General features: G+C 35.1%; 1 protein-coding gene across 2 annotated transcripts in view; it reads left to right on the top strand.

Moving 5' to 3' along the window:
• fmt (phosphatase 6 regulatory subunit 1-like protein fmt) overlaps positions 1-22030 on the top strand; it is a 28356-nt gene extending 6326 nt beyond the window's left edge. The window contains exons 7-18 of one of the 2 annotated variants that reach the window (XM_085942076.1): positions 3039-3194; positions 5082-5196; positions 5986-6234; positions 7839-7903; positions 8935-9118; positions 10047-10097; positions 11321-11403; positions 14835-14960; positions 17723-17860; positions 18409-18485; positions 18646-19122; positions 20158-22030. In XM_085942076.1, the coding sequence (XP_085798202.1) occupies positions 3039-3194; positions 5082-5196; positions 5986-6234; positions 7839-7903; positions 8935-9118; positions 10047-10097; positions 11321-11403; positions 14835-14960; positions 17723-17860; positions 18409-18485; positions 18646-19122; positions 20158-20390 (1954 nt within the window). In that variant the 3' untranslated portion in view covers positions 20391-22030. The remainder of the gene's footprint in view (positions 1-3038; positions 3195-5081; positions 5197-5985; positions 6235-7838; positions 7904-8934; positions 9119-10046; positions 10098-11320; positions 11404-14834; positions 14961-17722; positions 17861-18408; positions 18486-18645; positions 19123-20157) is intronic. The other variant, XM_085942077.1, reaches the window with a different exon arrangement.
• The last annotated feature ends 1802 nt before the right edge of the window (positions 22031-23832 follow it).

Raw genomic sequence — 23832 nt, 5'->3', positions numbered from 1 at the left:
TTTAAGAGGGTAAAAAAACTATTGAATTCCCAATATTGGTGGGTTTGTGCTCTACTGCCTGTTATGAGCTGTCCATTATTTGTTTAACCCGGCCGGCGCCGATGTCACACACCTTGTACAAATCGGCCAAATTCGCAATGCGCATGTGTATAAATCGATGCCACCGCGTCCATATTTATCATACGGGACTGATTTTTTCACGTAAATTTGGCCTGATTTGTCCTTCTCCTGCCACCTATGACATATTTTAAAAGCATTGGTTCTAAATATAAAATAATCACCAAAGTTTCGAACCAATTCGTACGGCCAAGTTTTGCCGGTCGACAGAAATCAGTTTGAACTGCGCGCCGCGACTGCGCAGTATACGACAGACTTTCAACCGAGCGGGCCATTGCGCGGGATTGTATTTATCGCATACAAGTTGAATATTTACCGCAATCGTTGATAAATACTTTTTTTGCTGTCTGGTGTACTTATCACATTAAAACTGGCATGATTAACTATTGAACGTATGATTTTATTTTATCGCGATTTTTAAAATACTTTTTGTACTGTCTACCGTGTCCCATTTTAGTGAATGTGAAAATTAATACTGATATCAATAACTATGGTGTGTGAGTTTAATGGTTTCTGTGATTTGGCGTTTCTTAATACTGTAGTTAAACATTTTAAAAACATTTCATAGTTTTATAGTGCGTAAATATGGAGGAAGAAAATGTGCGTACTAATGAGGAATTGGACTCAGATTATGACATGTCGTAAGAGGAATTGGAACAACATGAGACTGATCATGATGTTGACGATACGGACTCTGACGAGCCAATTGAATTTTTGCGGTCTTGGAGAACTGGTCCGTATATTCCAATAGTTCACGAATTCAATGATTGTCGATCTGGCGTGACATCGAACGACTTGGACGAATCCTCTCCCGAATGTCTTTTCTTTGAACATTTTTTGAATAAAAATATAATGTCGGAAATAGTGAACCAAACGAATACATTTTTTAACCATTCGTACAGTGCGGGAGACCTCGGACCGAAATCGCGGTCACACAATTGGACAGACACGTCAGTGCCGGAGTTGTATACATTTTTTGCCGTATCAATGCTGATGACTCGAAATAAGCACACGTCGATAGAGGAACATTGGAGTACCGATCCTTACCTGCATGCAGACATTTTTGGGAAAATAATGGCTAGAAATCGATACCAACTTATTTTACAAATGCTTCATTTTTCTGATCCTAGTGTGACCGCCTCAAATGATAGACTAGCTAAAATTAGATTACTGTTAGAACACACAAGATCAATTTTTAGGGAAACGATGATACCGTATCAGAATCTTTGCATAGATGAGAGCATAATCGTGTTTAAGGGTAGATTAATTTTTAAACAATTCATTCCTTCCAAAAGACATCGATTTGGAATAAAAATGTTTGTGATGTGTGACGTAATGACAGGATATATCATTGACTTTATAATTTATTGTGGGGAAGGGACTGACATACAAGACAATGAAAATCTCGGTATTTCCGGTGCGGTAGTGACAACGCTAATGAAAGACCATATCGGGAAAGGTCACACCTTATGGTGTGATAACTGGTATTCGAGTCCGGCGCTCTTTAAATACCTTCACTCTCACAAAACGAATGCTTGCGGTACAGTGAGAAAAAATCGTAAAGATATGCCAGAGTTCAGCAAACTGAAAAAGGGAGATACCGAGGCTAAGTACAATAGTCCACTTTTGGCTCTGAAATGGCACGATAGGAGGGATGTTCACATGCTATCCACCCTCCACGATGCATCATTTGGACCAATGGGAAAAGTGAACTATAGAACTGGCGAAAACATTGAAAAACCAAAATGTGTTATAGATTATAACAAAAATATGGGTACGGTAGATAAGTCCGACATGATGCTTAGCAACTTGTCGTGTATGAGAAAATCGATCAAGTGGTATAAAAAGGTCGCATTCCACATGATCGACTTATATTTATTAAATGCTTTTTATTTATATAAATTTATTAAATCTGACAAAAAAACATTGGGCGATTTTCAACTCTGTGTAATAAAACAACTAGTGGACAAATATTGTGTGAGAATTTCAAATGCACCCCTGCCTAAGCCGACAGCGTCAACTAGCGATAATCCCGTACGATTATTGCCCAAAAGTGCAACGGGACATTTGCCAGAATACATTTTACCGACACAAAATACCGATAAGCCTAGAAGAAGATGTTTCGTATGCGGGAATTCTAAAAAAAATCCGAAAAAAACAAAACTCTCGCTATATGTGCCCAACGTGTGATGTTGCGTTATGTCTGTCACCTTGCTTTAAAATATATCACACATCTAAAGAATTTTAAAATAGGTTTATTATTGTATTTGTTTTTTTTTAAATATGTGAGTTCGTGTTAATTTATCAATAATATTCAATAAGTGAAGTGTTTGTGTAGTTTAAATATATTAAAAGGGTCCCCTTTATATTTGTTTACGACTCAACCCGAAGACATTAATATGTGATTTATCGATATGCACTTGAAAATTAGTAACGCTCGATTCGTGAGAACGTATGCACAAGTGTCGAAATATTACACACCGCGCAGAGCTCTAACTAGTTGCTACAAAATGGCGACTTGCGGTAAGTTCTTTCAAATTTGGATAGCATTCGTTTGTTCGAGTGTTTCTGATATTATAACTGATTTATTACGGTTTTTTAGTGTGTCGAAATTATCTTAATGGCTTTGGGTTCTCGACTGGAGCTGTGACATATTTTTTATTGCTTTTTTTAGTATAGAACAAAGACGATAATGAAATTCATGCGTAGTTATGGTGCGTCATACGATTTTTGAGGCAGGTGCCGGGTTAAAGGCCCCTACCGTAATCCTCTGCAATTGAAAGAATGTGCAAAATGATAACAGTTTGCTCTACAAAATTGCTTTCCAATTGCTGCTATTTTTATCGCTATCATTCGACATCACCAAAGTTTACCTTTGATATGTAATTGGAATGCTTTATAATGCACATTTTTTGTTACAGAAAATATTTTGAGAATCCATTGCTCACGACATGCACGTCGGAAACGACTATTCAAGGCCTGCTCGATTCCATGTTTGCTGCACCAATCAATATAAAGAAACACGCCGTGGTGTGTGGAATACAAGTTCTGTTGTCACTCCTAAACGATTTCTCAGGGTAATTATATCTCCTAGTTATTTCTCCATTGATTGTAGCAATATCCTGAAAGTAGCCAACCGAATAGCTACTTACTTACATAGAGATTTATGGTGTAGTGGTAGACATTTTTATTACCATTGTAAGTTGACTACAGTACTCTCTCAGTAATCCGCCACCCCCCAGACAAGTGACCGATTAGTGAAAGCGGCGAATTATAGTGTATGCATACAAAATAATATGTTAAAAATAAAACAGGTATTTCGTAAAAATAGTTTTTTTGAGAAATCTGTACTAGCAAATTACGGTTTTATATATATATATATATATGTTACGCCGAATGTGCAAAATTGACTATTACATGAAATGGGCTAAATTTTGGCTAATTCATGTAATAGTCAAGCCTGTTGCCTTATTCATGAATTAGGTAAATTTTCTGCCTAGTACGTGAATTCGCCAGGGCATTGAATTCTTAAACTGTCAACATGACAGTAGAAAAAGTAAATTTAATACGGATGGTTTTATTAGTTATAATTGGACATAATATAATATTATTATTATTAGGTTAGGTTGGGTTAGGTTAGGTTAAGTTAGGTTTTGTCATTCTGAATTATTCAACTGAATGTCCATTTTGAGGTTAGCTAACAAGTGTCAACAAACTATCAAAAACATACAATCGACCATTGCATGATTGATACTCAAGCACGAATCAAATCGCGAAAATACCTTTTAATAAAAGTTTTCCGTTATCATATTATAGTTCTAGATTTTTTTGCGCATAGTAAATGGATATGAACGTCATTGTAGTTATTGATTGGTATATTTTTATATTATAATCAATGACATTTGACACATTTGGTTAGTTTGATTAGTTGCAAAAAACACCACCGGAACGCGACCATCTATTTTGACCATAGATAATATACGTACATTTTGACCAATCCATAAGCATTTGAGACATTTAGTTTAGTTGCAAAAAATACCACCGTAGCGCTACTATCTAATTTGTCCAATGCATGAAAAAGGCAGAAAAATTTCTGCCGAATTCACGCACTCACCAGATATTTTGTCTAATTCATGAATAAGGCAACGGTCTTGCATTTTTCATGATTTAGGCAAAATTTTGCCCATTTCATGTGATAGTCAATTTCGCACATTCGGCGTAACATATATATACAATCAAAATTAAGTATTGACTAAATTATACATATTTATTAATTAAATATTCAACAGTAAATCACTTGACACAACCAGTTGTTCAGTGAAGCAGATATTATTGAATGACTTAGGATTCCTGGCTTTCCCTATGACCAAATGCTTCAATTAGTATGTCCCGGTTGCATTGGAGAAGGGCATAATTGTGATGCGGTCCTTGGGCACTTTCCTCCCTGGTACATTACTTTCTTCGCGATGAACGTATATTTTACGAAGGAGAAGTTTCCAAATTAAACCCATCTCATCTGCGTTTTATATTTGTACGAGGCGGATTACTGAATTTAAAAATCGAATACCGGCAAATTATAAAGCTTGATTTTGTGCTTTCAACTAGTAAAAATAACGGCAGATTATAGTAGTTGTCGGATAATCGAGCGGCGGATTACTGAGTGTACTGTATTTCAAAATACCAATTTTCTACCAATTTTGGACCACTTTTGGAGATATTGGACATTCCTGCTATACAATTTGGGAGTTCAGCGGTTCTAGAAAAGTTTCCTGATTGAATATTAAACCGACTTGAAGCCGTTGAAATATATCCAACACCCGATATCAGTGACAGCTGTACAGGAACACTAACTTTACAATGGACTTAACATAGATGAACATTACAATAATCACCAGGATATTTCCACAATCGATTATAGACTAGCATATATTCAGTATTGTAACATATATCTTGTTTTTCCTCAGGCAACCAGACTACCGCATCGCGTACCAAGCTGAAATTCACAGAATCGCTGCATTCATTTTGCCCTGGCTGCCGCACTTCAAACAGCTGATGACAGATCCATTAATACAACCTACGGTATCTAATCTAACATTCTGCATATTTTATTTCATCTTCTTACCACTTCAAATATTGGTGCAATGCATACAAATAATAATATATCAAGACATACCACTAGCTATACATGTGACCCTCTATACAAATTACATATTATTAGTTGATCTTCGCCAGCCTGTCTCGCTAGTAATAATTATAATTGACATTGTATAGATATTTTTGAAGGGTCAATGACCATTTGACCTAAAAGGCTAGCCGCCATTGGTAAAACCTTGTTAATACGAATTCCACGGGACCGAAAATCGATAAAAAATTCGAATTACGAAACATAAACTGTACGGGGGAAAAATATTAAAATTTTTAAATGACTGATTTTGATTTGACTGATTACAGTCATTTAAAAACAACTGCAAGCATGTGTTATAAATATATGTAAATATGAAGTTAGTGGTAATTATTTTTATTTATTTTAGTAGAACATATTGTTAACTATGTTGTGTTTAAATTTGGTAGCCGTACTGAGAAGCAACACGATGGCATAACGTTTCATTAAGTTGATAATAATAAAATCGAGGTTCTACTATGGGTTATATGCAAGAAACACAGATTCATTTTGCCGAACAATTGCCGTTCTCTATATATCATTACTATGAGCTGCAATACATTCGAAGATTAACTACCATCGTAATTTGCAATTCAGTGGCTCAACTTGAATATAGTCGGCCTTGATAGGATCCGTCTTCTAGAGAAGGTTTACTTTGACATCTCCTATTGTAGTACACATACTAAGAAAATCGCTGGTTTTTCCAGATGTACCAAAACAAAAGTCCGGGCCGGCATGTGGGGCTTGCGAGGCTGACTGTGGTGCAATTCCTCACAGTCCTGGTGGACACGGACACTTGCGAGGTCTCAGAGGCCCTCATCCACAACAACTTCATCAATCTTCTGTTGGACATGTTCCTCGAGTACAAGTGGAACAACTTCTTGCATGACTATGTGGAATGTTTTATCAATAAAGCTTTTAATACGCAGACACAGCGGGACACGTACAGGAAACATGTAAATATATTTTTAAATTACCTAATTTTAATACATTCATATTCATATATATTTTTTTATAAAGATCCACCGACCAGATCCTTTCGTGGGAAGGCTACTGTCAAAAGCTTGTAAGTCTCAAAAACATGTTATGGATTTATGGCAATTTTAATGTTTGACATCTTTTATAAAATCAGTGTTAGCCTAAACCTATTTGAATTCTGGCTTTTTTTAATATAATAGATTGGAGTATATTCTAGTACATATTTCATTATGTTTAATAAATAGCCCACATTATCTAAGAATTATACACAAAAGATTATGGGTGCGCTTTTCATAGTGGACTGTAATTGAGTGGTGGAATGATTGTGATGGTGGGTGTGGATGCGTGTGGGAGGGGGGTTACACGGGAGTTAGTCCAGGCACTGACCTTATTGATGTTCAGCTGTCGTGACTGAAGCTGGTGCCTGGTGTATGCTCTCACACCCTAGTAAGCACTCGCACGGTATAATTTTGATGAATGATATGATAAATGATGAGACACCATGTGCCGGTAACACGGACACAGATGGTTTGATTAACGGAGTTTGCACGAAGACTCGGATAGAATTATCATTTCCGCGACGGTTACATTGGACACGCTCATGGGACTGATGACCTGTGACTGCTGGTCGCCTGGACTTGCGACAATAACTGGGGATTTGAGGTAGTAGGGAAAAATAAGGATGAAAGCGACTATAATTTATTTATTTATTACACACAGATTATTTATTAAGAAACAGTCATACTTGCCAACTTTTGGCAGACAGGATTTTATACATTTGATAGTTTTTTGTGCATTCCTATTGGAATCAAGAAAGAAAATCAGCGAAAGTCTTATCACTGTAGTCCCGTTGTCAATGTATTTATTTCAGTAAACGTTACATCAACTGTGATATAATGCTTCAATTCATCCTATAGTAATTTATGTCCCCAGTAATTACAAAAAGCGTTGGAAAACAGCATTTATTATATAAAACCCTTTGTTGGTATGGTTACAAATTTTTTTAAATTAGAATGCTATATTTTAACACCAGGTATATAGAATAATCTTTTGCTGTTAGTGGCAAACAGTGGAGGTAGGCTTTGGAGATCCGACATAAATATTGCACACTGAACTTTGTCACTCATACTTATTTCTATTTATTGAACTAAAAATACAAATTGCAGATGGTTTTGGTTAGTTTTTAAAATTCACTTAAACCCTGCCTAAACCAAGCGTTTTACACTCATTCGAATCTACTACATAATATTAATGTAAGCTAGCAGTGATAATTTCATATACTATCTCTATAGTCTCTTATATTTTCCAATAATGTGCCCCACAGATCATAATCGTTGCGATTTCTTACATTGGGTTGTTTTGTTCTAAGCCAAAATATGTACTGCATTATACCCACCATCCATCATGGCGCCTTAACCACCATAAAATGGTATACTTGTGGTATTTAATTTCTGACGGCCCTCACAGTCCAATGCACAAGGGACTGGCCTGGATAACATGTTTCACAACTGAATTTGGCGCTCTCATACGGGCCCTTTAATTAATGTGAATCACATTTTGAATGCCATTTTTTCTTTTCCAGATACTAGTGGACTGTGGAATAATGCAGAGGATTGTTAATGCGTGGAATGAAAATGATAAAGACCAGTAAGTAATTTTTACATTATCTCTATAAGAAATATAATTTATAATCCAAAGACAAAAACATTTAATTCGGACAACTTAAAGATTCTCCTAGAAAAATGTAGGTTATTTTTGGATCAACCTACATATTATGTGAACAAAGATTTTTAATTATGAATATCAATAAAAACTCTTTACGATCAAGCGTCACCGATGAACATTTACAAGCAATCTCCTTAACACCTGAAATTTAAAAAGTTCTTCTCATTAAATTGTTGGCTATTTATTTTTTTTATGTGAAAATTCCTTTTCCATGAAAATAAATAATGTCTAAAAATGGTATTTTACTTGCGGCGGCCCGCTGTTCATTTTATATTTCTAATGTGGCCCTTCATCCAAAAAGTTTATCCCAGGCCTGATTTAAGTAGATGTCTGCGAAAATATTCGCCAGGCAAAAGATTCCAATAACAACTTGACGTCAATTGGTTACGCCTCTACAATATTCCCAATATTTTACAATTACATGAAAATAAATAATGTATGTCTAAAAATGGTATTTTACTTGCGGCCCGCTGTTCATTTTATATTTCTAATGTGGCCCTTCATCCAAAAAGTTTATCCCAGGCCTGATTTAAGTAGATGTCTGCGAAAATATTCGCCAGGCAAAAGATTCCAATAACAACTTGACGTCAATTGGTTACGCCTCTACAATATTCCAATATTTTACAATTCGCCAAAATGCACAGTGATACATATTTTGTTGATTTGTATTTTAAGAAACTAAATACCTAATCATTGTGTTAGATCAATTTACAAATTTGGAATGAAACTTCTTACACTTTGTGGTACACTCACCAATTATTCGTGGCATGCTCGTATACTGCATCACACCTTTTGAAAGTTAGGAAGCTTTGCCGTAGACGATTGCTATAACCGCAGCCGAGATGTTTTAATCCGTAATAACTATTCAGCTCATATATTGTTGTTGTATATGTTCATATATCTTTATTACCACATGACTATTACATATTATATTTTTTTTTTTGAAATTGCAGAAGTGAAAAAAAGCCCCGCAACGGTTACATGGGTCACCTGATTCAGATAGCCAATCATGTGCAAGAATGTGTCAAGTCATCACCCGATATTGCCCAACTCGTTCCAGACGATGCGAAAAACTCTTGGACAGAATTAGTTATGGAAAAATTGGATAAGGTCAACGCCATCCACGACACATGCTTAGTGAGCTTAAATACTACATTATAGAGATGTGCAATTGATTCGATGCTGAATAACTTACTGAAAAGCAATTCTTTTTCAAAAGTCATGATGTCCATATGAAAGGATGTGATGAAACCCAAAGTAATCAGTGAGTTGTGACCAACAAACATAACTTGAGGTGCAGCGGTTTGAAGAACTAGTAGCTCGCAATGCTCAAATAGCGACATTAGCACTTCTGCCTCGCCTCATATAACACCTGTCGCATTATAACGAGCATTTTCCGAAATTAAAATAAAACAATAAATTGTCGGTGTATCTCATCAGCCGTGAATTTAATTTGACAGTTGCTTCAGGTTATAAACCCATCTTCAGAACGGTCAACTATAATCAGTGACTCAGTTAAAGTAGAATTAACAAAAATTACTTTGTTTCAAAACCATTATGATAGAGTTCCACCATGTAATCGCCAGCCAAAGCAGAGTCACAGGTTCAAATCCTGTGACTTACTCAAATTTTTCAAAGTGTGCTTGAATTCCCAATCACAGTGGGATCGCAGCCATTGTTCCTAAAAAGTCTGTTTGACTCTGGAGGTCCACATTCTCATATTTGTACCATTTGCACCGAAAATGGTAATTTCGAAGAAGAGCGTAGTTTTGTGCATGTTGATGAATGTAATGACCATTGACATAATATGTTTTAAGTGGACATGGCATACCAAAAATAAAAGGACCCTCATAAACGACCTGCACATTTCCATTTGGGTCCGTGTTTTCTGCTCACACAAGTTTCATTTTTTTAAGTTACATTCATGAACACATGAATGGGGTTGAAAAATAAATTCAACCAACATTGCAATAAGGGTCATTAATTCACACCTGCGTTCAGCACTTGAGATTTTGTTTTATCCCAAATATATGAATGGTAATAGTTACACATATTTCTGTTACAGGGCGGCCATCATCCATCTACGGTAAATGTGACTTCCCAGGAAATTCTCGAGGTATTTTTACTTGTAATCATTGCAATGTATAATAGGCATATAGTTTTTCAGGCTCCTAAAATGACTTAGGTTTTAACATATCCACTTGTGGAGTCGTGGGTCTCAGAGTCGAATTCTGAGTCTAGCAAATGTGTCAATCCAGAGCATGGACTTAAAAGTTTGGGCAAACGACTAGCATCCATTTTTCATTTTTTAAATTCTTTTAAGAACTCTCCGTGAGGCGGCCGAAATTCTTATTGGATTGTAGAGCCGATAGAATATAATTTTGCCCATGTTTGATGGCTTAATCGCGATACATCAAGAATTTTAAACACGTCATATATATTTATAGATAACGTCAGTCTATCTTCTAAACCTTGTAAATCCAAATACAATTCTTCCCAGGGGACAGTAAAAACTCTCTTAATTTCTTTTTCAAAAATGAAGGTAAGACCCTCCTCCCACAGCGCAACTGAAGTCCGACGGAACTGGTTGGTGATGGAACTCATAAACTGACCAATGTGATGCTTCGCACACGGCGCTACTGAAACCCACTTGAAATAATAATCACATAACCTCACACTGTCAAACTGGACCATCAGCTGATTTGTACAAAAACTGACAACACGCACACTGCTGCGTTTACTCAAATACAATTGGGTTATTTCAATTTTTGCTTATCTTGTACTTTTGACGTCTTGGGTTGTTATGGTTTTTATAGCATGACGCTTGTTTCGCAGTGCTACCAATTTTGGTAAGAAAGTATGATTTTTCACCGAATCTACTGACATTGGTACCACTGTTTTACAGTGACTGAAAACTTGAGAGACCGCGTGACTAGCATGTCGCGTTTCTTCGCGACCGTTTTGAAACTGAGAGATACTAGTCTCGGCGTCAGCGAGCCGCCATTGAAATACATTAGCTAGATACTGGTTGGAATTTTAGTTTCAGTTCCGTCGGATTTCAGTTGCTCTGTGGGAGGAGGTAAGTAATACTAATTCGATTATCCACACATGATGCATTCCAATGCAGTGGGCACATTGGAATAATTGGCGCTGGTTTGCATGTTTGTCCGCTATATGGATTAATTTAACTGTTTAAGACTGCAAAAATCTTACACAGAGGTATATAATTACTAATAATAAAATTATTAACCAATTAAAATGAGATTTACGAGTTTTACACGATGGTCAGACAATATGGATTTCACATAAGCTGAAGAAATTGTATTTTTTCGGTTGCAGGAACACTCAAACTACATGGAAAATTCACTCTCCCACCCGCACGATGTGAACTTCAATGATAATGATACATATGATGTGTCAGAGTGAGTACTTTTCAGCTTTAATTTCATTTAATACATTGGTTGTCAGTGTATATTTGCCTTTTCGTGAGTGCACATAGCGCCTGAAGATGCCGAAAGGCAAAACCCGGGTTGCAAAAATGACTCAAATGGAATAGTACAAGACTAAATCCATTAGAATTTGAACCATAATAGATAAAATATCCAAAATGATGTATGATTTAATGGCATAATTTTAGATATTTTATAGATTGACAAGTATTTTTTGACTATTATCTATTATGGCTTGGTTTTTGCAGGGTTTAATTAAATTTAAACATCTAACCAACACCATCTGTAAATTGTAGTCTTAGTTCAATGAAAACAAATACACATGACTGTTAAAATTTAGTGTGCACGATTTATGTCGGATCTTAACCCGGCGCCCGCTTCTGTCACGAAAGTAGTACGCGAAATTGCGCAAAACTACGGGGCTACAGCGCTTCTGTCGCCAATGTTGTACGCAAAAATGCGCCGGTCGATTATGTAGAATATACATGACGCATGATTTTGAAATCTCTACCATAATTTGCCTTATTTCATTACCAACGGTGACATATATATAATATTGTCAAATAAATTATGTTACAATACTAAAACTTCGATGTTTGACATGCCTTCGACAGGCCGTCAATCTACGCTCATTTAATTTTGGCTTGAAACATCGCGCCACTTTACTGCGTTTGCGCAGTATGCGTAATATCACTGTTGTGAGAGGACTGTGCAAGGAATCGCTCTTGTCGTTTTTCCGTACAAAATATTACGTATTTTACGCGATCTATTGTATTGTGTGAATACTATTATAATATTTATAAATATTTTGTCTGTGTTATTGTTTATGTGTTTTTAACTATTCCATTCATGTGTATTAAACTGTTATAAGGTGTTTTGACTATATTTTTTTGGACTATTTTACCTTTGTTATCGTGTGAGTGTTTGGTTGAAAACTTTTTTCAAACTTCAATATGGCTGGTTTAAGTGAGGAATTGGACTCCGATTACGAAATGTCTGAAGAAGAATTGGAACCATCTGACCTCAGTGATGTAGATATATCAGAAGAGCCAATTGAACACTTGAGAACATGGACATCCGGACCCCATGTCCCGATCGTGTATGAGTTTGATGATTTTCAATCCGGCATAGCAAACAGCGATTTGACTGAGACTTCGCCTGAGTGTCTTTTTTTTGAACATTTTTTAAACCGTGATATAATGTTGAAGGTAGTCCAACAAACAAACATTTTTTTTCACTATCAATATAATACTCAAGAACTTGGACCAAAATCACGTTCTCATAATTGGATCGATACAACTGTATCAGAATTATATGCATTTTTTGCGGTGTCAATGCTCATGACACGAAACAAACATTTGTCACTAGAAGAACACTGGAGTACGGATTGTTTTTTAAGTGCACCCATTTTCGGTCAGACAATGCCTAGAGACCGATATGAGTTATTGCTCCAAATGCTCCATTTTTCCGATCCAACAAGTGTTACCTCAGATAGACTAAATAAAATTAGGTTACTTTTAGAGCATACACGCAAAATTTTCAAAGACACGATGATTCCGCATCAAAATCTCTGTATCGATGAGAGCATTATTGTTTTTAAAGGAAGACTTATTTTTAAACAATTTATTCCATCGAAGCGTCATCGTTTCGGTATCAAAATGTTCGTGCTGTGTGACGTTATGACGGGTTATATTTTAGATTTTATTATTTATTGTGGTGACGGGACAGACATAGTGGATAGCCAAAACTTTGGAATTTCCGGAGCTGTTGTGACAACGCTGCTGACCGAGTATCTGGGCAAAGGGCATTCGTTGTGGTGCGATAACTGGTACACCGGTCCACAGTTATTCAAACACCTCCATGAAAATAAAACCAATGCTTGTGGGACTGTACGTAAGAATCGCAAAGAAATGCCATGCTTCAAAAAGCTGAAAAAGGGGGAGACAGAGGCAAAGTCAAAAAGCCCACTGTTGGCTCTCAAATGGTGTGACAGAAGAGATGTCCACATGCTTACAACCATGCACGATGACTCCTTCGGTCCAACCGGTAAAACTAATTTTAGAACTGGAGAACCCATTATGAAGCCAAAGTGCATCTTAGAGTATAATAAAAATATGGGGACTGTCGACAAGGCCGACATGATGCTCAGCAGCTTGTCGTGCATGAGGAAATCTGTGAAATGGTACAAAAAAGTAGCATTTCACATGATTGACCTCTATTTATTGAATTCATTCTATATGTATAAATCTGTTACTGGTAGTAAAAAAACTTTAGGAGAATTTCAGTTAGTCGTGATAAAACAATTAGTTGCTAAGTACGCTGTGAAAATCACGAAAACTCCACAACCCAGACCATCGACTAGTGAAAATCCATTGAGGTTGTTACCTAGAACTTTAACAGATCATTTGCCGGAACACATTCCGCCCACGGCAAATAATAAAAAGCCCAGAAGACGCTGTCATGTGTGCGGAAATTCAAAAATTAATAAAAAAAAAACATCTCTATCTAGATATATGTGTTGTATTTGCAATGTGGCTTTATGTCTCAGTCCGTGTTATAAAATCTACCACTCTTCAAAACAATTTTAAATGTGAAAAGTAAAAATAAATATGTAACTCAGTAATAATATTTAATAGCTGTTTAAGTGTCTGCCTAAAAGTTTGTTTAGTCTAAAATTATTGTGCTATATTTACGACCCTACTCAGGGAAAAAACATTATGTGTGATTTTATTACCATTTGTGAAGTGTTTCTATACTCGCGTCAAGCACGAGCGTGACGAATAACAAAATACAAGCCTTGCAGTGCTCCATATACATAAAACAAAATGGCGGAAATCTTCTAAATGGTGAGTCTTTGTATAGAATTAATTTCTTCGGATATTTTTGACATTATGACTGATTTATTACAGTTTTTTAATGTTGTAAAATAATCTGAACATGTCTAGGCGCCTAAAGAGCCATAAAACTCATTTTTTATTACCATTTTTATTATGAAACACAGAAGTTAAATTAAACAAAAACCGTCACCGCGGAGAGTGAATTCGTCATACTACAATAGCCCGCGAGTGCCAGGTTAACAGCGTACCTTCACCATTGATATACAATGCCGCCATATTTCAATATGCCAATTTACAAAACATTACAATTCAGTGGCTACCAGTTATACCACACTCAGAAATCCCTTAATTGCCGTAGTAATAAAATTTCAAGCTTTATGTCTGGTATTCATTGTTTTCCAAAGAAGTTGACTTGCATGACTTAATAGTAAAGTATACAATGTTATATAAAATAAATAAAGCCGATCCCTCCGATTTTATTGACCCATTCTCCCCAGTTTTTTCAAAGCGGCGTTAAAGTTATCGGAGTTGAAATCTAAATGACGCATGTGTATTATATATTTTCAGTGACATGATGAATGATACAACTGACACAAAGGATGATTTCGAAGCCATGTGCGAGAATCACGCGGGATCCATCGGAGACTGTTTCAACGACACCACGGATGAATGGACGCACGCCAATATCAAAGAGTAAATACTGCATTTTATTCTCCGTCCACATCGTGACCGACATAATGTTTGTACACAGAGTAAACTCTTGATTACCTGGGTGCTGATTATTCGTTTTGCGTATTACGTGTGCTTGAAATGAACAAGGTTTTAATATTTTTATGAAAGATGCATATTATGCGTGTGTGATGCTTGAAACAGTACGTAGTTTCATCTGTAGTCACTCCTGTTTTGTTTTCTGAGGAAGTAACGAGTATATTTAATTAGAGCTTTGATTGAACGGGAAGATTATTATCTCTACACATAATATGTTTGTTTATTTTATGTATTGCTTTTAGTGTAAAATTATTACCTCAACTACAAAGTACATTTAAATGAGGTTTCAGTTGCAAAGTTGGTAATGTTCATTTCTTCTTTTTTTAATATTTCCATGTCTACTACTTTTCCATCATATTATGCATAAACCGGAGGTTTATTGCAAAATCGTTTGTATTCATCATCTGTAATTTTTTATATTCAATGACTAATTTTTTATTTTCTTTAATGACGTTAGGTATATTTTATTTCGCTATACGCCTTTTTTAATTGTTGACTAAAGTTTTTGAAAAAGAAAATATTCTATTTCTCTTCTCTTCCACGGCGCTACATCCCGGGGTGGCATTTGGGCTCCTCCACAACCGCTCTCCACTCACTCCGGTCTCTCGCCACACTTCACCAGTTACCGGGTCTTCCTATATGAAGCCAGTCCACTTCTACGGCGTCAGCCCATCTCCTTCTTGGACGGCCTCTGGGTCTCTTCCGTTGGGGTAGCCACTTCGTCATGATCCTTGGCGCTTTAACTTCAGGCATTCTCTCCACATGTCCCGCCCATCGTAGTCTTTGGGACTTACAGTATCTTATGATTGTTTGCTGTTCAATCAGCTCTTCCAACTCGTGGTTCATTTTTATTCTGAAGTTCCCATTTTCCAACGTGGGTCCAAAGATTTTGCGGAGTATTTTGCGCTCGAAGACAGCTAATTTGTTTTCCTCGTTTTGAGTTAAGCATCATGTCTCACAGCCATAAGAGACCACTGGCCTTATAATTGTTTTAATTTAAGTTTAATTTAATATTCTATTTGCAGTTTTAAATTTGCGTTGACAGTTTTTTGCAATTATATCAAAACAATGGAACTTGTTGGACTTTGAAATTATCAGCTTCAAAAAGTTATATTTATTATATGACCAAAACACATGTTAATATTGAAAGAATCAACATTAAGACTTAAAATTGATGGGTGATAGAAATATCATTAAGTAGATAATATGTCAATCAACCGGAAAAAGAGGATGCAAGTGAAGAACAAATTATTGATCGCATTAGTTAGAACTCGGCACTGACTTAACACTATTGGAGTACATTGATCAATGGACAATCGAATATAACTCTTGGGATAATTTGTACTGATATTATAAAATTCTTAAAAACACACAGAAATGTTCGAATTATCTGTGATTAATCGTCCTGTACCATGCTATCCCGGATAATCGGGAGTTTACTTTATTTATCTCTCTAACTCATGTTATGTATGTATAAATGTTTTTTCTATTCTGCATTTATGAAAATACATGTCGTACTATGGAATTGCCTTGAATTGTGTTTGCACGAAAAACATTATTGGAAATACATTATCAGGAAAATTCGCAGAAACATACGTACTAGAAAAGTCCCAATTGTGCGGGTGGTATAACTGTCGGAAACATCTCGATAAGAGAGCAGATGGTGCATCTTAGGTGAAGATGTGACTTTGGACCTGGCTCAGCCACACAGATGTCTCGAGAGAGTCTAAATCTGGCCTGCCTTTTCTTCAAGCCAATTTGATTCTGACATCGTGGAGGTCCCTAAATAATATCTACAGGGTATATACGACAAAGCTGTGGTATGCTGGCAAGACTGGCGTGAAAAGACAGGAATTCTTGGAGGTCGTTGTGGTCATATGCTCCACCTAAGAAGTCGATATTTTGAAATTAAAAACAGATTGACATGTACAATTTCATGTAATATTAAATTCACTCGAAAGGTTAGTTCTGAGGGCAAAAGGGCGAAGGGCAAATATCGATGAGGTGGAGTGACCAAGTGAAGAAATTTACAAAACAACCGCATCAACTTGCGGGGGAAAGGGAAAACTGGAGAAGTCTGATCCAGAATGTCACAATACCAATTCAGCCATAAGGGTTACGATGAGGAAGAAAAAATTCATTACCAAATAGCTAGTCCCATACTGCATCACTGTTGCCCATATATGGAGCAGTATCGGGCAGTTAAGCATACATATTAAAATTTCCAATATGACACCATCTGTAAATCAAATTTTGCAATGGTGTTATCCTTATTTTTTATTGATGATTGAATTTGAATTGTATGTATTAGAAAAAAATCCATAATTCTGCCAAATGGGTCTATAGCTCGGCAAAAGGTTTTTCAATATGTATATTTCTGACACTTCCGAGTTATGTATTTTCAATAAAGAATGCTACATTATTAATATCACATTTTTTGAAAAATTGCTGACAATGGGAGACGAGGTGCTATATTATATAAGTGATTATTTTATATAATAATATCATGTTTTTAAGGTCTTCTTTTTGTGCCTCTTATTAAAACTGCATACAATGATAAATTCAACCCAGTAAATAAGTAAATATTATAATGATGAAATCCATTCGGCCAGCCTATAAAATAGATATTTTTTAGGCGTTTGCAATAAATAATTTGTACATTCTGGGTTACATGACGTTTTTTGCAGTTTGACAGTGGAAAACATTCTTGCGAAAAGAATGAATCCAAACATACCCACCGATTACACTAATATAAGCGTGAAACTCGCTACGCAAATATCAGAAGCGTGGAAGTTGCAAGAGAACTGGCGATCACCAGAAAATATGTGAGTATCATGAACCCTGCATGATGCTAATCAATTTTGATTCACTTCCAATCGCCAAACTCTTGCCTAATAAATCATAATTAATGCTTAAGTAGTACAGTGAAAATGATCCATTATTATTAATATGTACTCCCTATAATATAAAAACCTCTCACATAATATCAAAGAAACAACTTTAATAAAATCTAACATATTTTGTACTGTGTAGACTTAATAATTATTGCAATCATTTTACTTCCTAATGAACTGGTATTATTTAATATTTCGTAGAATATGTAACTGCATAGGATTGTTTATGGTACTATAACCAATAAATAATAAATTATATTATACTTTCCATGTATGTGATATTTGCCAAGTGAAGTTAGTGTGTTATATGTATAATTAATTGTATCGTGTGAAATGTTTCACGATGCTTTTGTTGAAAATATACCGTGGGCTTAGTTATAAATTGCTTTACCTAATATTGTCTTTACATTCTCCAGTTTCTTTAGCCGACTGTGGTCGGTTAAAAAATTCTTGCATCTAATTGTTGTCTATGTTTTCAGGTTGGATTGGGTTCAAAGAGATTTTGAGAACCTATCAACTGCAGCATCAGCCGATCTTTCAATAAACAATTCTTCACGTAAGTTTTTAAAAAATTTAAATAAGATTATGAATTTATTAATATTACCAAGTTATTAGTATTCAGTAGAGTCAAGTGGGCGAGTTCAGTGTAGTAGTTTTGATTTTACCACTGTACCACTGTATATTTCTCTCATTGAGCCGATTTGTCATATTTCCAGCGTGGGGCGAGATGAGTAGCTTCAATGAAGACCAGGCACAGGTGCAAGCGGGCTGGGCTGACTTCGACAACCTGCAAGAAACGGCCGGCATTTCCAAGGTCCCCAATGACTTCACCTGCCAGTCCTTTGCCGCGTTTGACCACGGCAACGACGACACGCCCAATCTGTGCCGTTTGCCCGACAGCATCATGAACTCCAGCAGCGATTTGAGCATCCTAAATGACGAAGACAAAGACGAGTGCAATCGAAACGCCGCCGATAGTTCGGCAGCTGTCATTTCCGCGGGGGATGCTGGCGATCCGAAGTATGACAGGATCGTCGCCACCACCTTCCCGTCTGGTTATCCGGAGACGGGTAATTTGACTGGCTGCAATATCACCAAGGTCAGCTTTGCAGATATCGTCCGGCAGCCGGCGCCCGTCCCAAAGGAGTTGCCGGTTGAAAAAGATCTTGTAAATAATACCGACTCTGTTCAAGGTAATAATCATTTTAGCAAAACTTTCATTGGACAGATACTATGAACACTAGACAGTTCTCTTTGTATACACATTTTTTTTGTTGAAATGTGAGCTATAAAATTTTCTTTGTTATTTTACCCATATTGATTACCTCATTAATTCAAAATTGACAGTCCCACGATGGCCAAGCGGTTTACACGTCAGTTTATAATGTTGTGGGCTCGAATCCTGGGTCTGATAAATATACATATTGTTTTTCAATTTGTGTTTGGAGTCAGAGTATGGACCCAATAGGTTGAGCAAGTGGCTAATATCCATTTCTCGTAAAAACAAAAATCTGTTAGTACAAACCGCTTTTCTGTGGAAGCCCATTATGATCTCTTATTAGGGTTGGACATGGTCAAAAGAAGAAATGAATACAAAATCGACCGCACCGAAATACGATAAAAAATTCAAATTATGAAATATACAATACTTCAACAATAAACCTTGCATTTGCATTTATGTGGCTGCCAATTCAACTAACAATGTTTCAAGATTCTTATCAATATAATAATACAAAGAGTTTGACATGCTCGTTATTATTAGTCCTCAATTTTTGGTTCATCGAGACAATTATTTGAAATGTAAAAATTAATAGTATATTTCCAAATATAAGGTTTTAAGTTTTCTCAATACATTTATGTATGACATTCCAACAGTTTAAAATTATGTCGACTCCCAATTTGAAGGTTTTCTAATAATAAATTGTAGATGACTTACATATCTATTGTACGACAACATCTTTTTGGCTACGTGTTAATACTGTGAACTAACATGCTCCGCCTATTTTTACCCGGAATTCCATTATAAACTAATAAGCTCCTCCCATTTAGTAGACAGCAGCGCCTAGAAGCTTAGCCAAGAAGATGTTGTCATACAATATATTTCAAAGCATTGTTAATGAGGTAGCCAGCCATAGTCATATTCACACTTTTTCTCGAAGCTATAAAAATTTGAGTGAATATCTTTTGAAACTGTAGGATTCAAATATCAATTATCGCCATTTTTGCAGAAACGGGAAAGACTGAAGAGCTTCCGGTGACTGATAGCATTGCGTCTAGTGAAAATAAAAATGTGTCGGAATCTGCTTTGCCGCCTGTGATACACACCCCGGGAGATGCTCCCCCTCAAACGCAACCTGATAGTTGTCTAACCAGTTTGCCGCCGCAAGATGACAACGCCAACCCCGCCCCCGCCCCAGAGAACCCGCCCCCTTCTAATCTCAGCATCGATAATCAGAGATGATTTGTTCACAGCCCGAACATGACAGCAATTTTTGTAACATAATATACTAAATCTATACAATGTGCTTTGTATGTTATTTTCTTCTGTCAAACAATTCAACGTCGACAGTCGAGACTCGTCTATCCCACAGTCGGCGATAATCGATTATAGCTCAAATAAATATCCTAATTTGCGTAACTTAACGTGATTTTCAAAATAAAATAAATATTAACGGTTTATAAAGAGAACGGCTTTAAAATTGACGGTTTCAATAAAGTTATAACGGTATTAAATTAATGTTTTCCGCAACCGTATTTAGAAAAAGAAGCATGTCTGAAATTATGAGTCCAAAAATTCTGTTTGGATATATTTTACCATCATAATAATATAGAATACTAAAGATATTAAATTCATATATTTTAATTAGCTGTAGGTAAAACAATTATTTTAAGCAGAATTTGCTATAGTTCCCGATCAGTGCCTGCAAAGTTTTTCTTTTCATAATGTGACTATTTTTGTTTTATCGTTGAAATTATGTTTGATTTTCTAAAATCACTTGTATGTAATATTTTTACATATATGATGATGGTTTTTATACTTAATAAAATTCCCCATATTCGCCACCGGTTATGTAGTAGTAATTTTATACCTGCTGAATATAATTATATACCGTAGCATTCCTACCGAGAAGACGTAACGGTATCTTAAAATAAAATTGTGCTTGCCAAATTGTCGTAACTTACAAGAATAAACAACGCGAAACGATAAGGCGTAAATGTAATAATTTCCCCTTAAATAACTGGCACTAAGCAGTATTTGTATGAAGTCCTATTCCTAAGTGTAATATTATGTTTTGAATATTAAAAAAAAATTAACAAATGTTAAATGTCTGTGCGGGAACTTATCATATCCAATTTTCATATCATTGATGAAACAATCCGCAGCAAATAATGTGTTATTTTTCTGTTGATGTCTATAAGCCTTTTCATTCATTGTTATTCCGTTTAGCTTTTGATTTTTTTTATGTAACGCATAATATAAGATCATTCAAATACATATTAATAAAATGAAAACTATTCCAGGATTTCGATGTGATTATAGAGTCATAAAGTTGCGTGTCTCTCCGTAACTTCGTAACCCATAATAATTACTATACGAAATAGGATTTTTTTGTTACTTGAAATGAAAATATATTATATTGAACACGCATTTGAAATTATTGTTAAAGCCAGCTCAGTGCAATGATAAGAAACACGTGTTTTTGAAACTTGTCTGTTTTTTTTTTAAATTATTATTTTACTGATCGAACAGTACAAGATGGCCATGGAGTGAAGTAAAATTGTTGCAGTCGCAAAAAATTATGCTTTTCAGATATCTCTGTGATATCAACATCGTTAACTTCCATATTCCGCTATTTTTAGATAATCGCAAAAAACCGCTGAGCACATTTAAGAATGCAAATAGAATATTTTTTGCAAGCATCTTAGTAGGTAAACAATTCGAAAAAGCAAATAGCGAAATAAAATGTCTTTAACGTCATTAAAATTAATAAAAAATCATGTTTAAAGTTAGTCATAACGTCTTTGCAATCAACCTCCAGTTAATTCTATTTATTAAACGTTGATGAAAAAGTACTTACAAGAATCGGAATCAAGAATATTAACAAAGAAAAGTAAAAATGGATGTAACCGACTTTAAAACAATAGCCTAATAAACTATTTCTTTTATTAAACGAATAATTTCACAAGATTTGAGAATGTAACATATTTATATTGAATATACATAATTTGAAATCACCTCAGAAACATACATTCTAAAAGAAAAAAAATCTAGTAGGTATGTATCTGAGGTGTTTTCAAATTATGTATGTTTAATAGCCTAATATTGCAAAAAGTGTTGTGATTTTAGTTTCAAATTCTTACATTGGTCCTTTGTATTGGCTGGAAAACATTACAACAATATGATTATTATAAAATTGTATTTATATTATAAAGTATTCTAAAGTTATAGGAAATAACTTCTACGTTTTTGCATCATTGTCTATTTTGCAATACAAGTTTCTACAATAGCGTTTTTGCTCAATCTCGTTTGTCATTTAACCGGTTCTGCCTTCAGCGAGTTTTCTCGCTCTATGAGTCCATAATCGACAGACCGCACATAGAAATTTCACGAGTTATCTCGTCCGGCTTTAAACTCGAATTACTAGCCACTGTCGTTTGATTTGCATAATCTTAAAAATTAAACACACAGTGACATCTTCAAGCTTCAGTCTACATTCAACATGTGTCGTAAAAATCTACGGCCTGTCAGATACTACCATAGTAATATCGTAAGGCATAGAAAAGGTTAAAGTGTTTTAATTGTTGATCAAGTTTTCTGTATAATTTAAATGCTTCTCAGATGTTAAGTTTGATCTCCATGCTCAAGTTGTTATTACTAAGTCTAATTAATCACAGCTCAGACCTACCAATATTACTTTTCGTTCATTATACATTTTACGATTGAATTAAAATAACAATGTAGTTTAAATTTTGACAAATGTTTTTATCTTTTACTGGATAGTTAGTCACTAATTTCCTAAATAATATGTACTTCAAACATTTATACATCTATATCTTATTATTAATAAATTGTTATTTATGTTAAAGAATTATGAATTTTTCATTTTGTCAATAAACCATAATCCATTTTGAATAAACCTTTTAAGTTGTAATGAGTTTGTCTTTTTTTAATCAATCATTTTGTTTAAAAGAAATAAATAGTGTCTTTGCTCAACGACTATTAATATCCTATAATTTTAACTTCACTGTATCTTAACAATATCTTATTTAAGTGACTTGGTTATAAATGGTGTTACATGTGATCATTTGAACAGTACAAAAAATCACAAATTAGATGGTTCGCACACAAACTAACCCAATACAATATCAACTCAAAAAGTCATAAAAACTCACACATTCAATTGATACCTATTTCACAAACGGCCGCAACATTCCAAAGTATACCCACAAATTGTAAGCCCAAAAGCACCAGACATAAAAAAATACCATAGTACATTATCATATACAGTAAACTCCTGATTATCCGGTTTGTGGATTATCTGTGCACGATACGTTGTATACAACGATACAGCTCTTAGGAAAATTCGAACTGATATAAGAAAGTCATTAAAAGATTCCTGCAAACAAACCAAAATCACAGATTTTCTTAATAAATAATGAGTATTAAACATGTTAAAATAATTGTTTGCTTTAGAAATTTATAATATTATGTAGTATTTTAAAAAGAAAAAACTATAGTTCGGATTATCCGTGTTTTTCGTTTATCTGTGCCGCCTCTCTTCACCATTAGCCCGGATAATCGAGAGTCTAATGTATAGTGTTTATGAATAGTGTTCCTCTGTAATTAACAAATATACAACATATTTTTTCTTCAGACATTAAAGAATGTGATGAAAGTATAC

This window comes from Rhyacophila brunnea, unplaced genomic scaffold, assembly GCF_057557595.1.
Source record: "Rhyacophila brunnea isolate RB1 unplaced genomic scaffold, BYU_Rbru_1.0 scaffold_14, whole genome shotgun sequence".
NCBI lineage: Eukaryota > Metazoa > Arthropoda > Insecta > Trichoptera > Rhyacophilidae > Rhyacophila > Rhyacophila brunnea.
The sequence above is the reverse complement of the archived record's forward strand: the minus strand, read 5'-3'. Positions and strand labels throughout refer to the sequence as shown.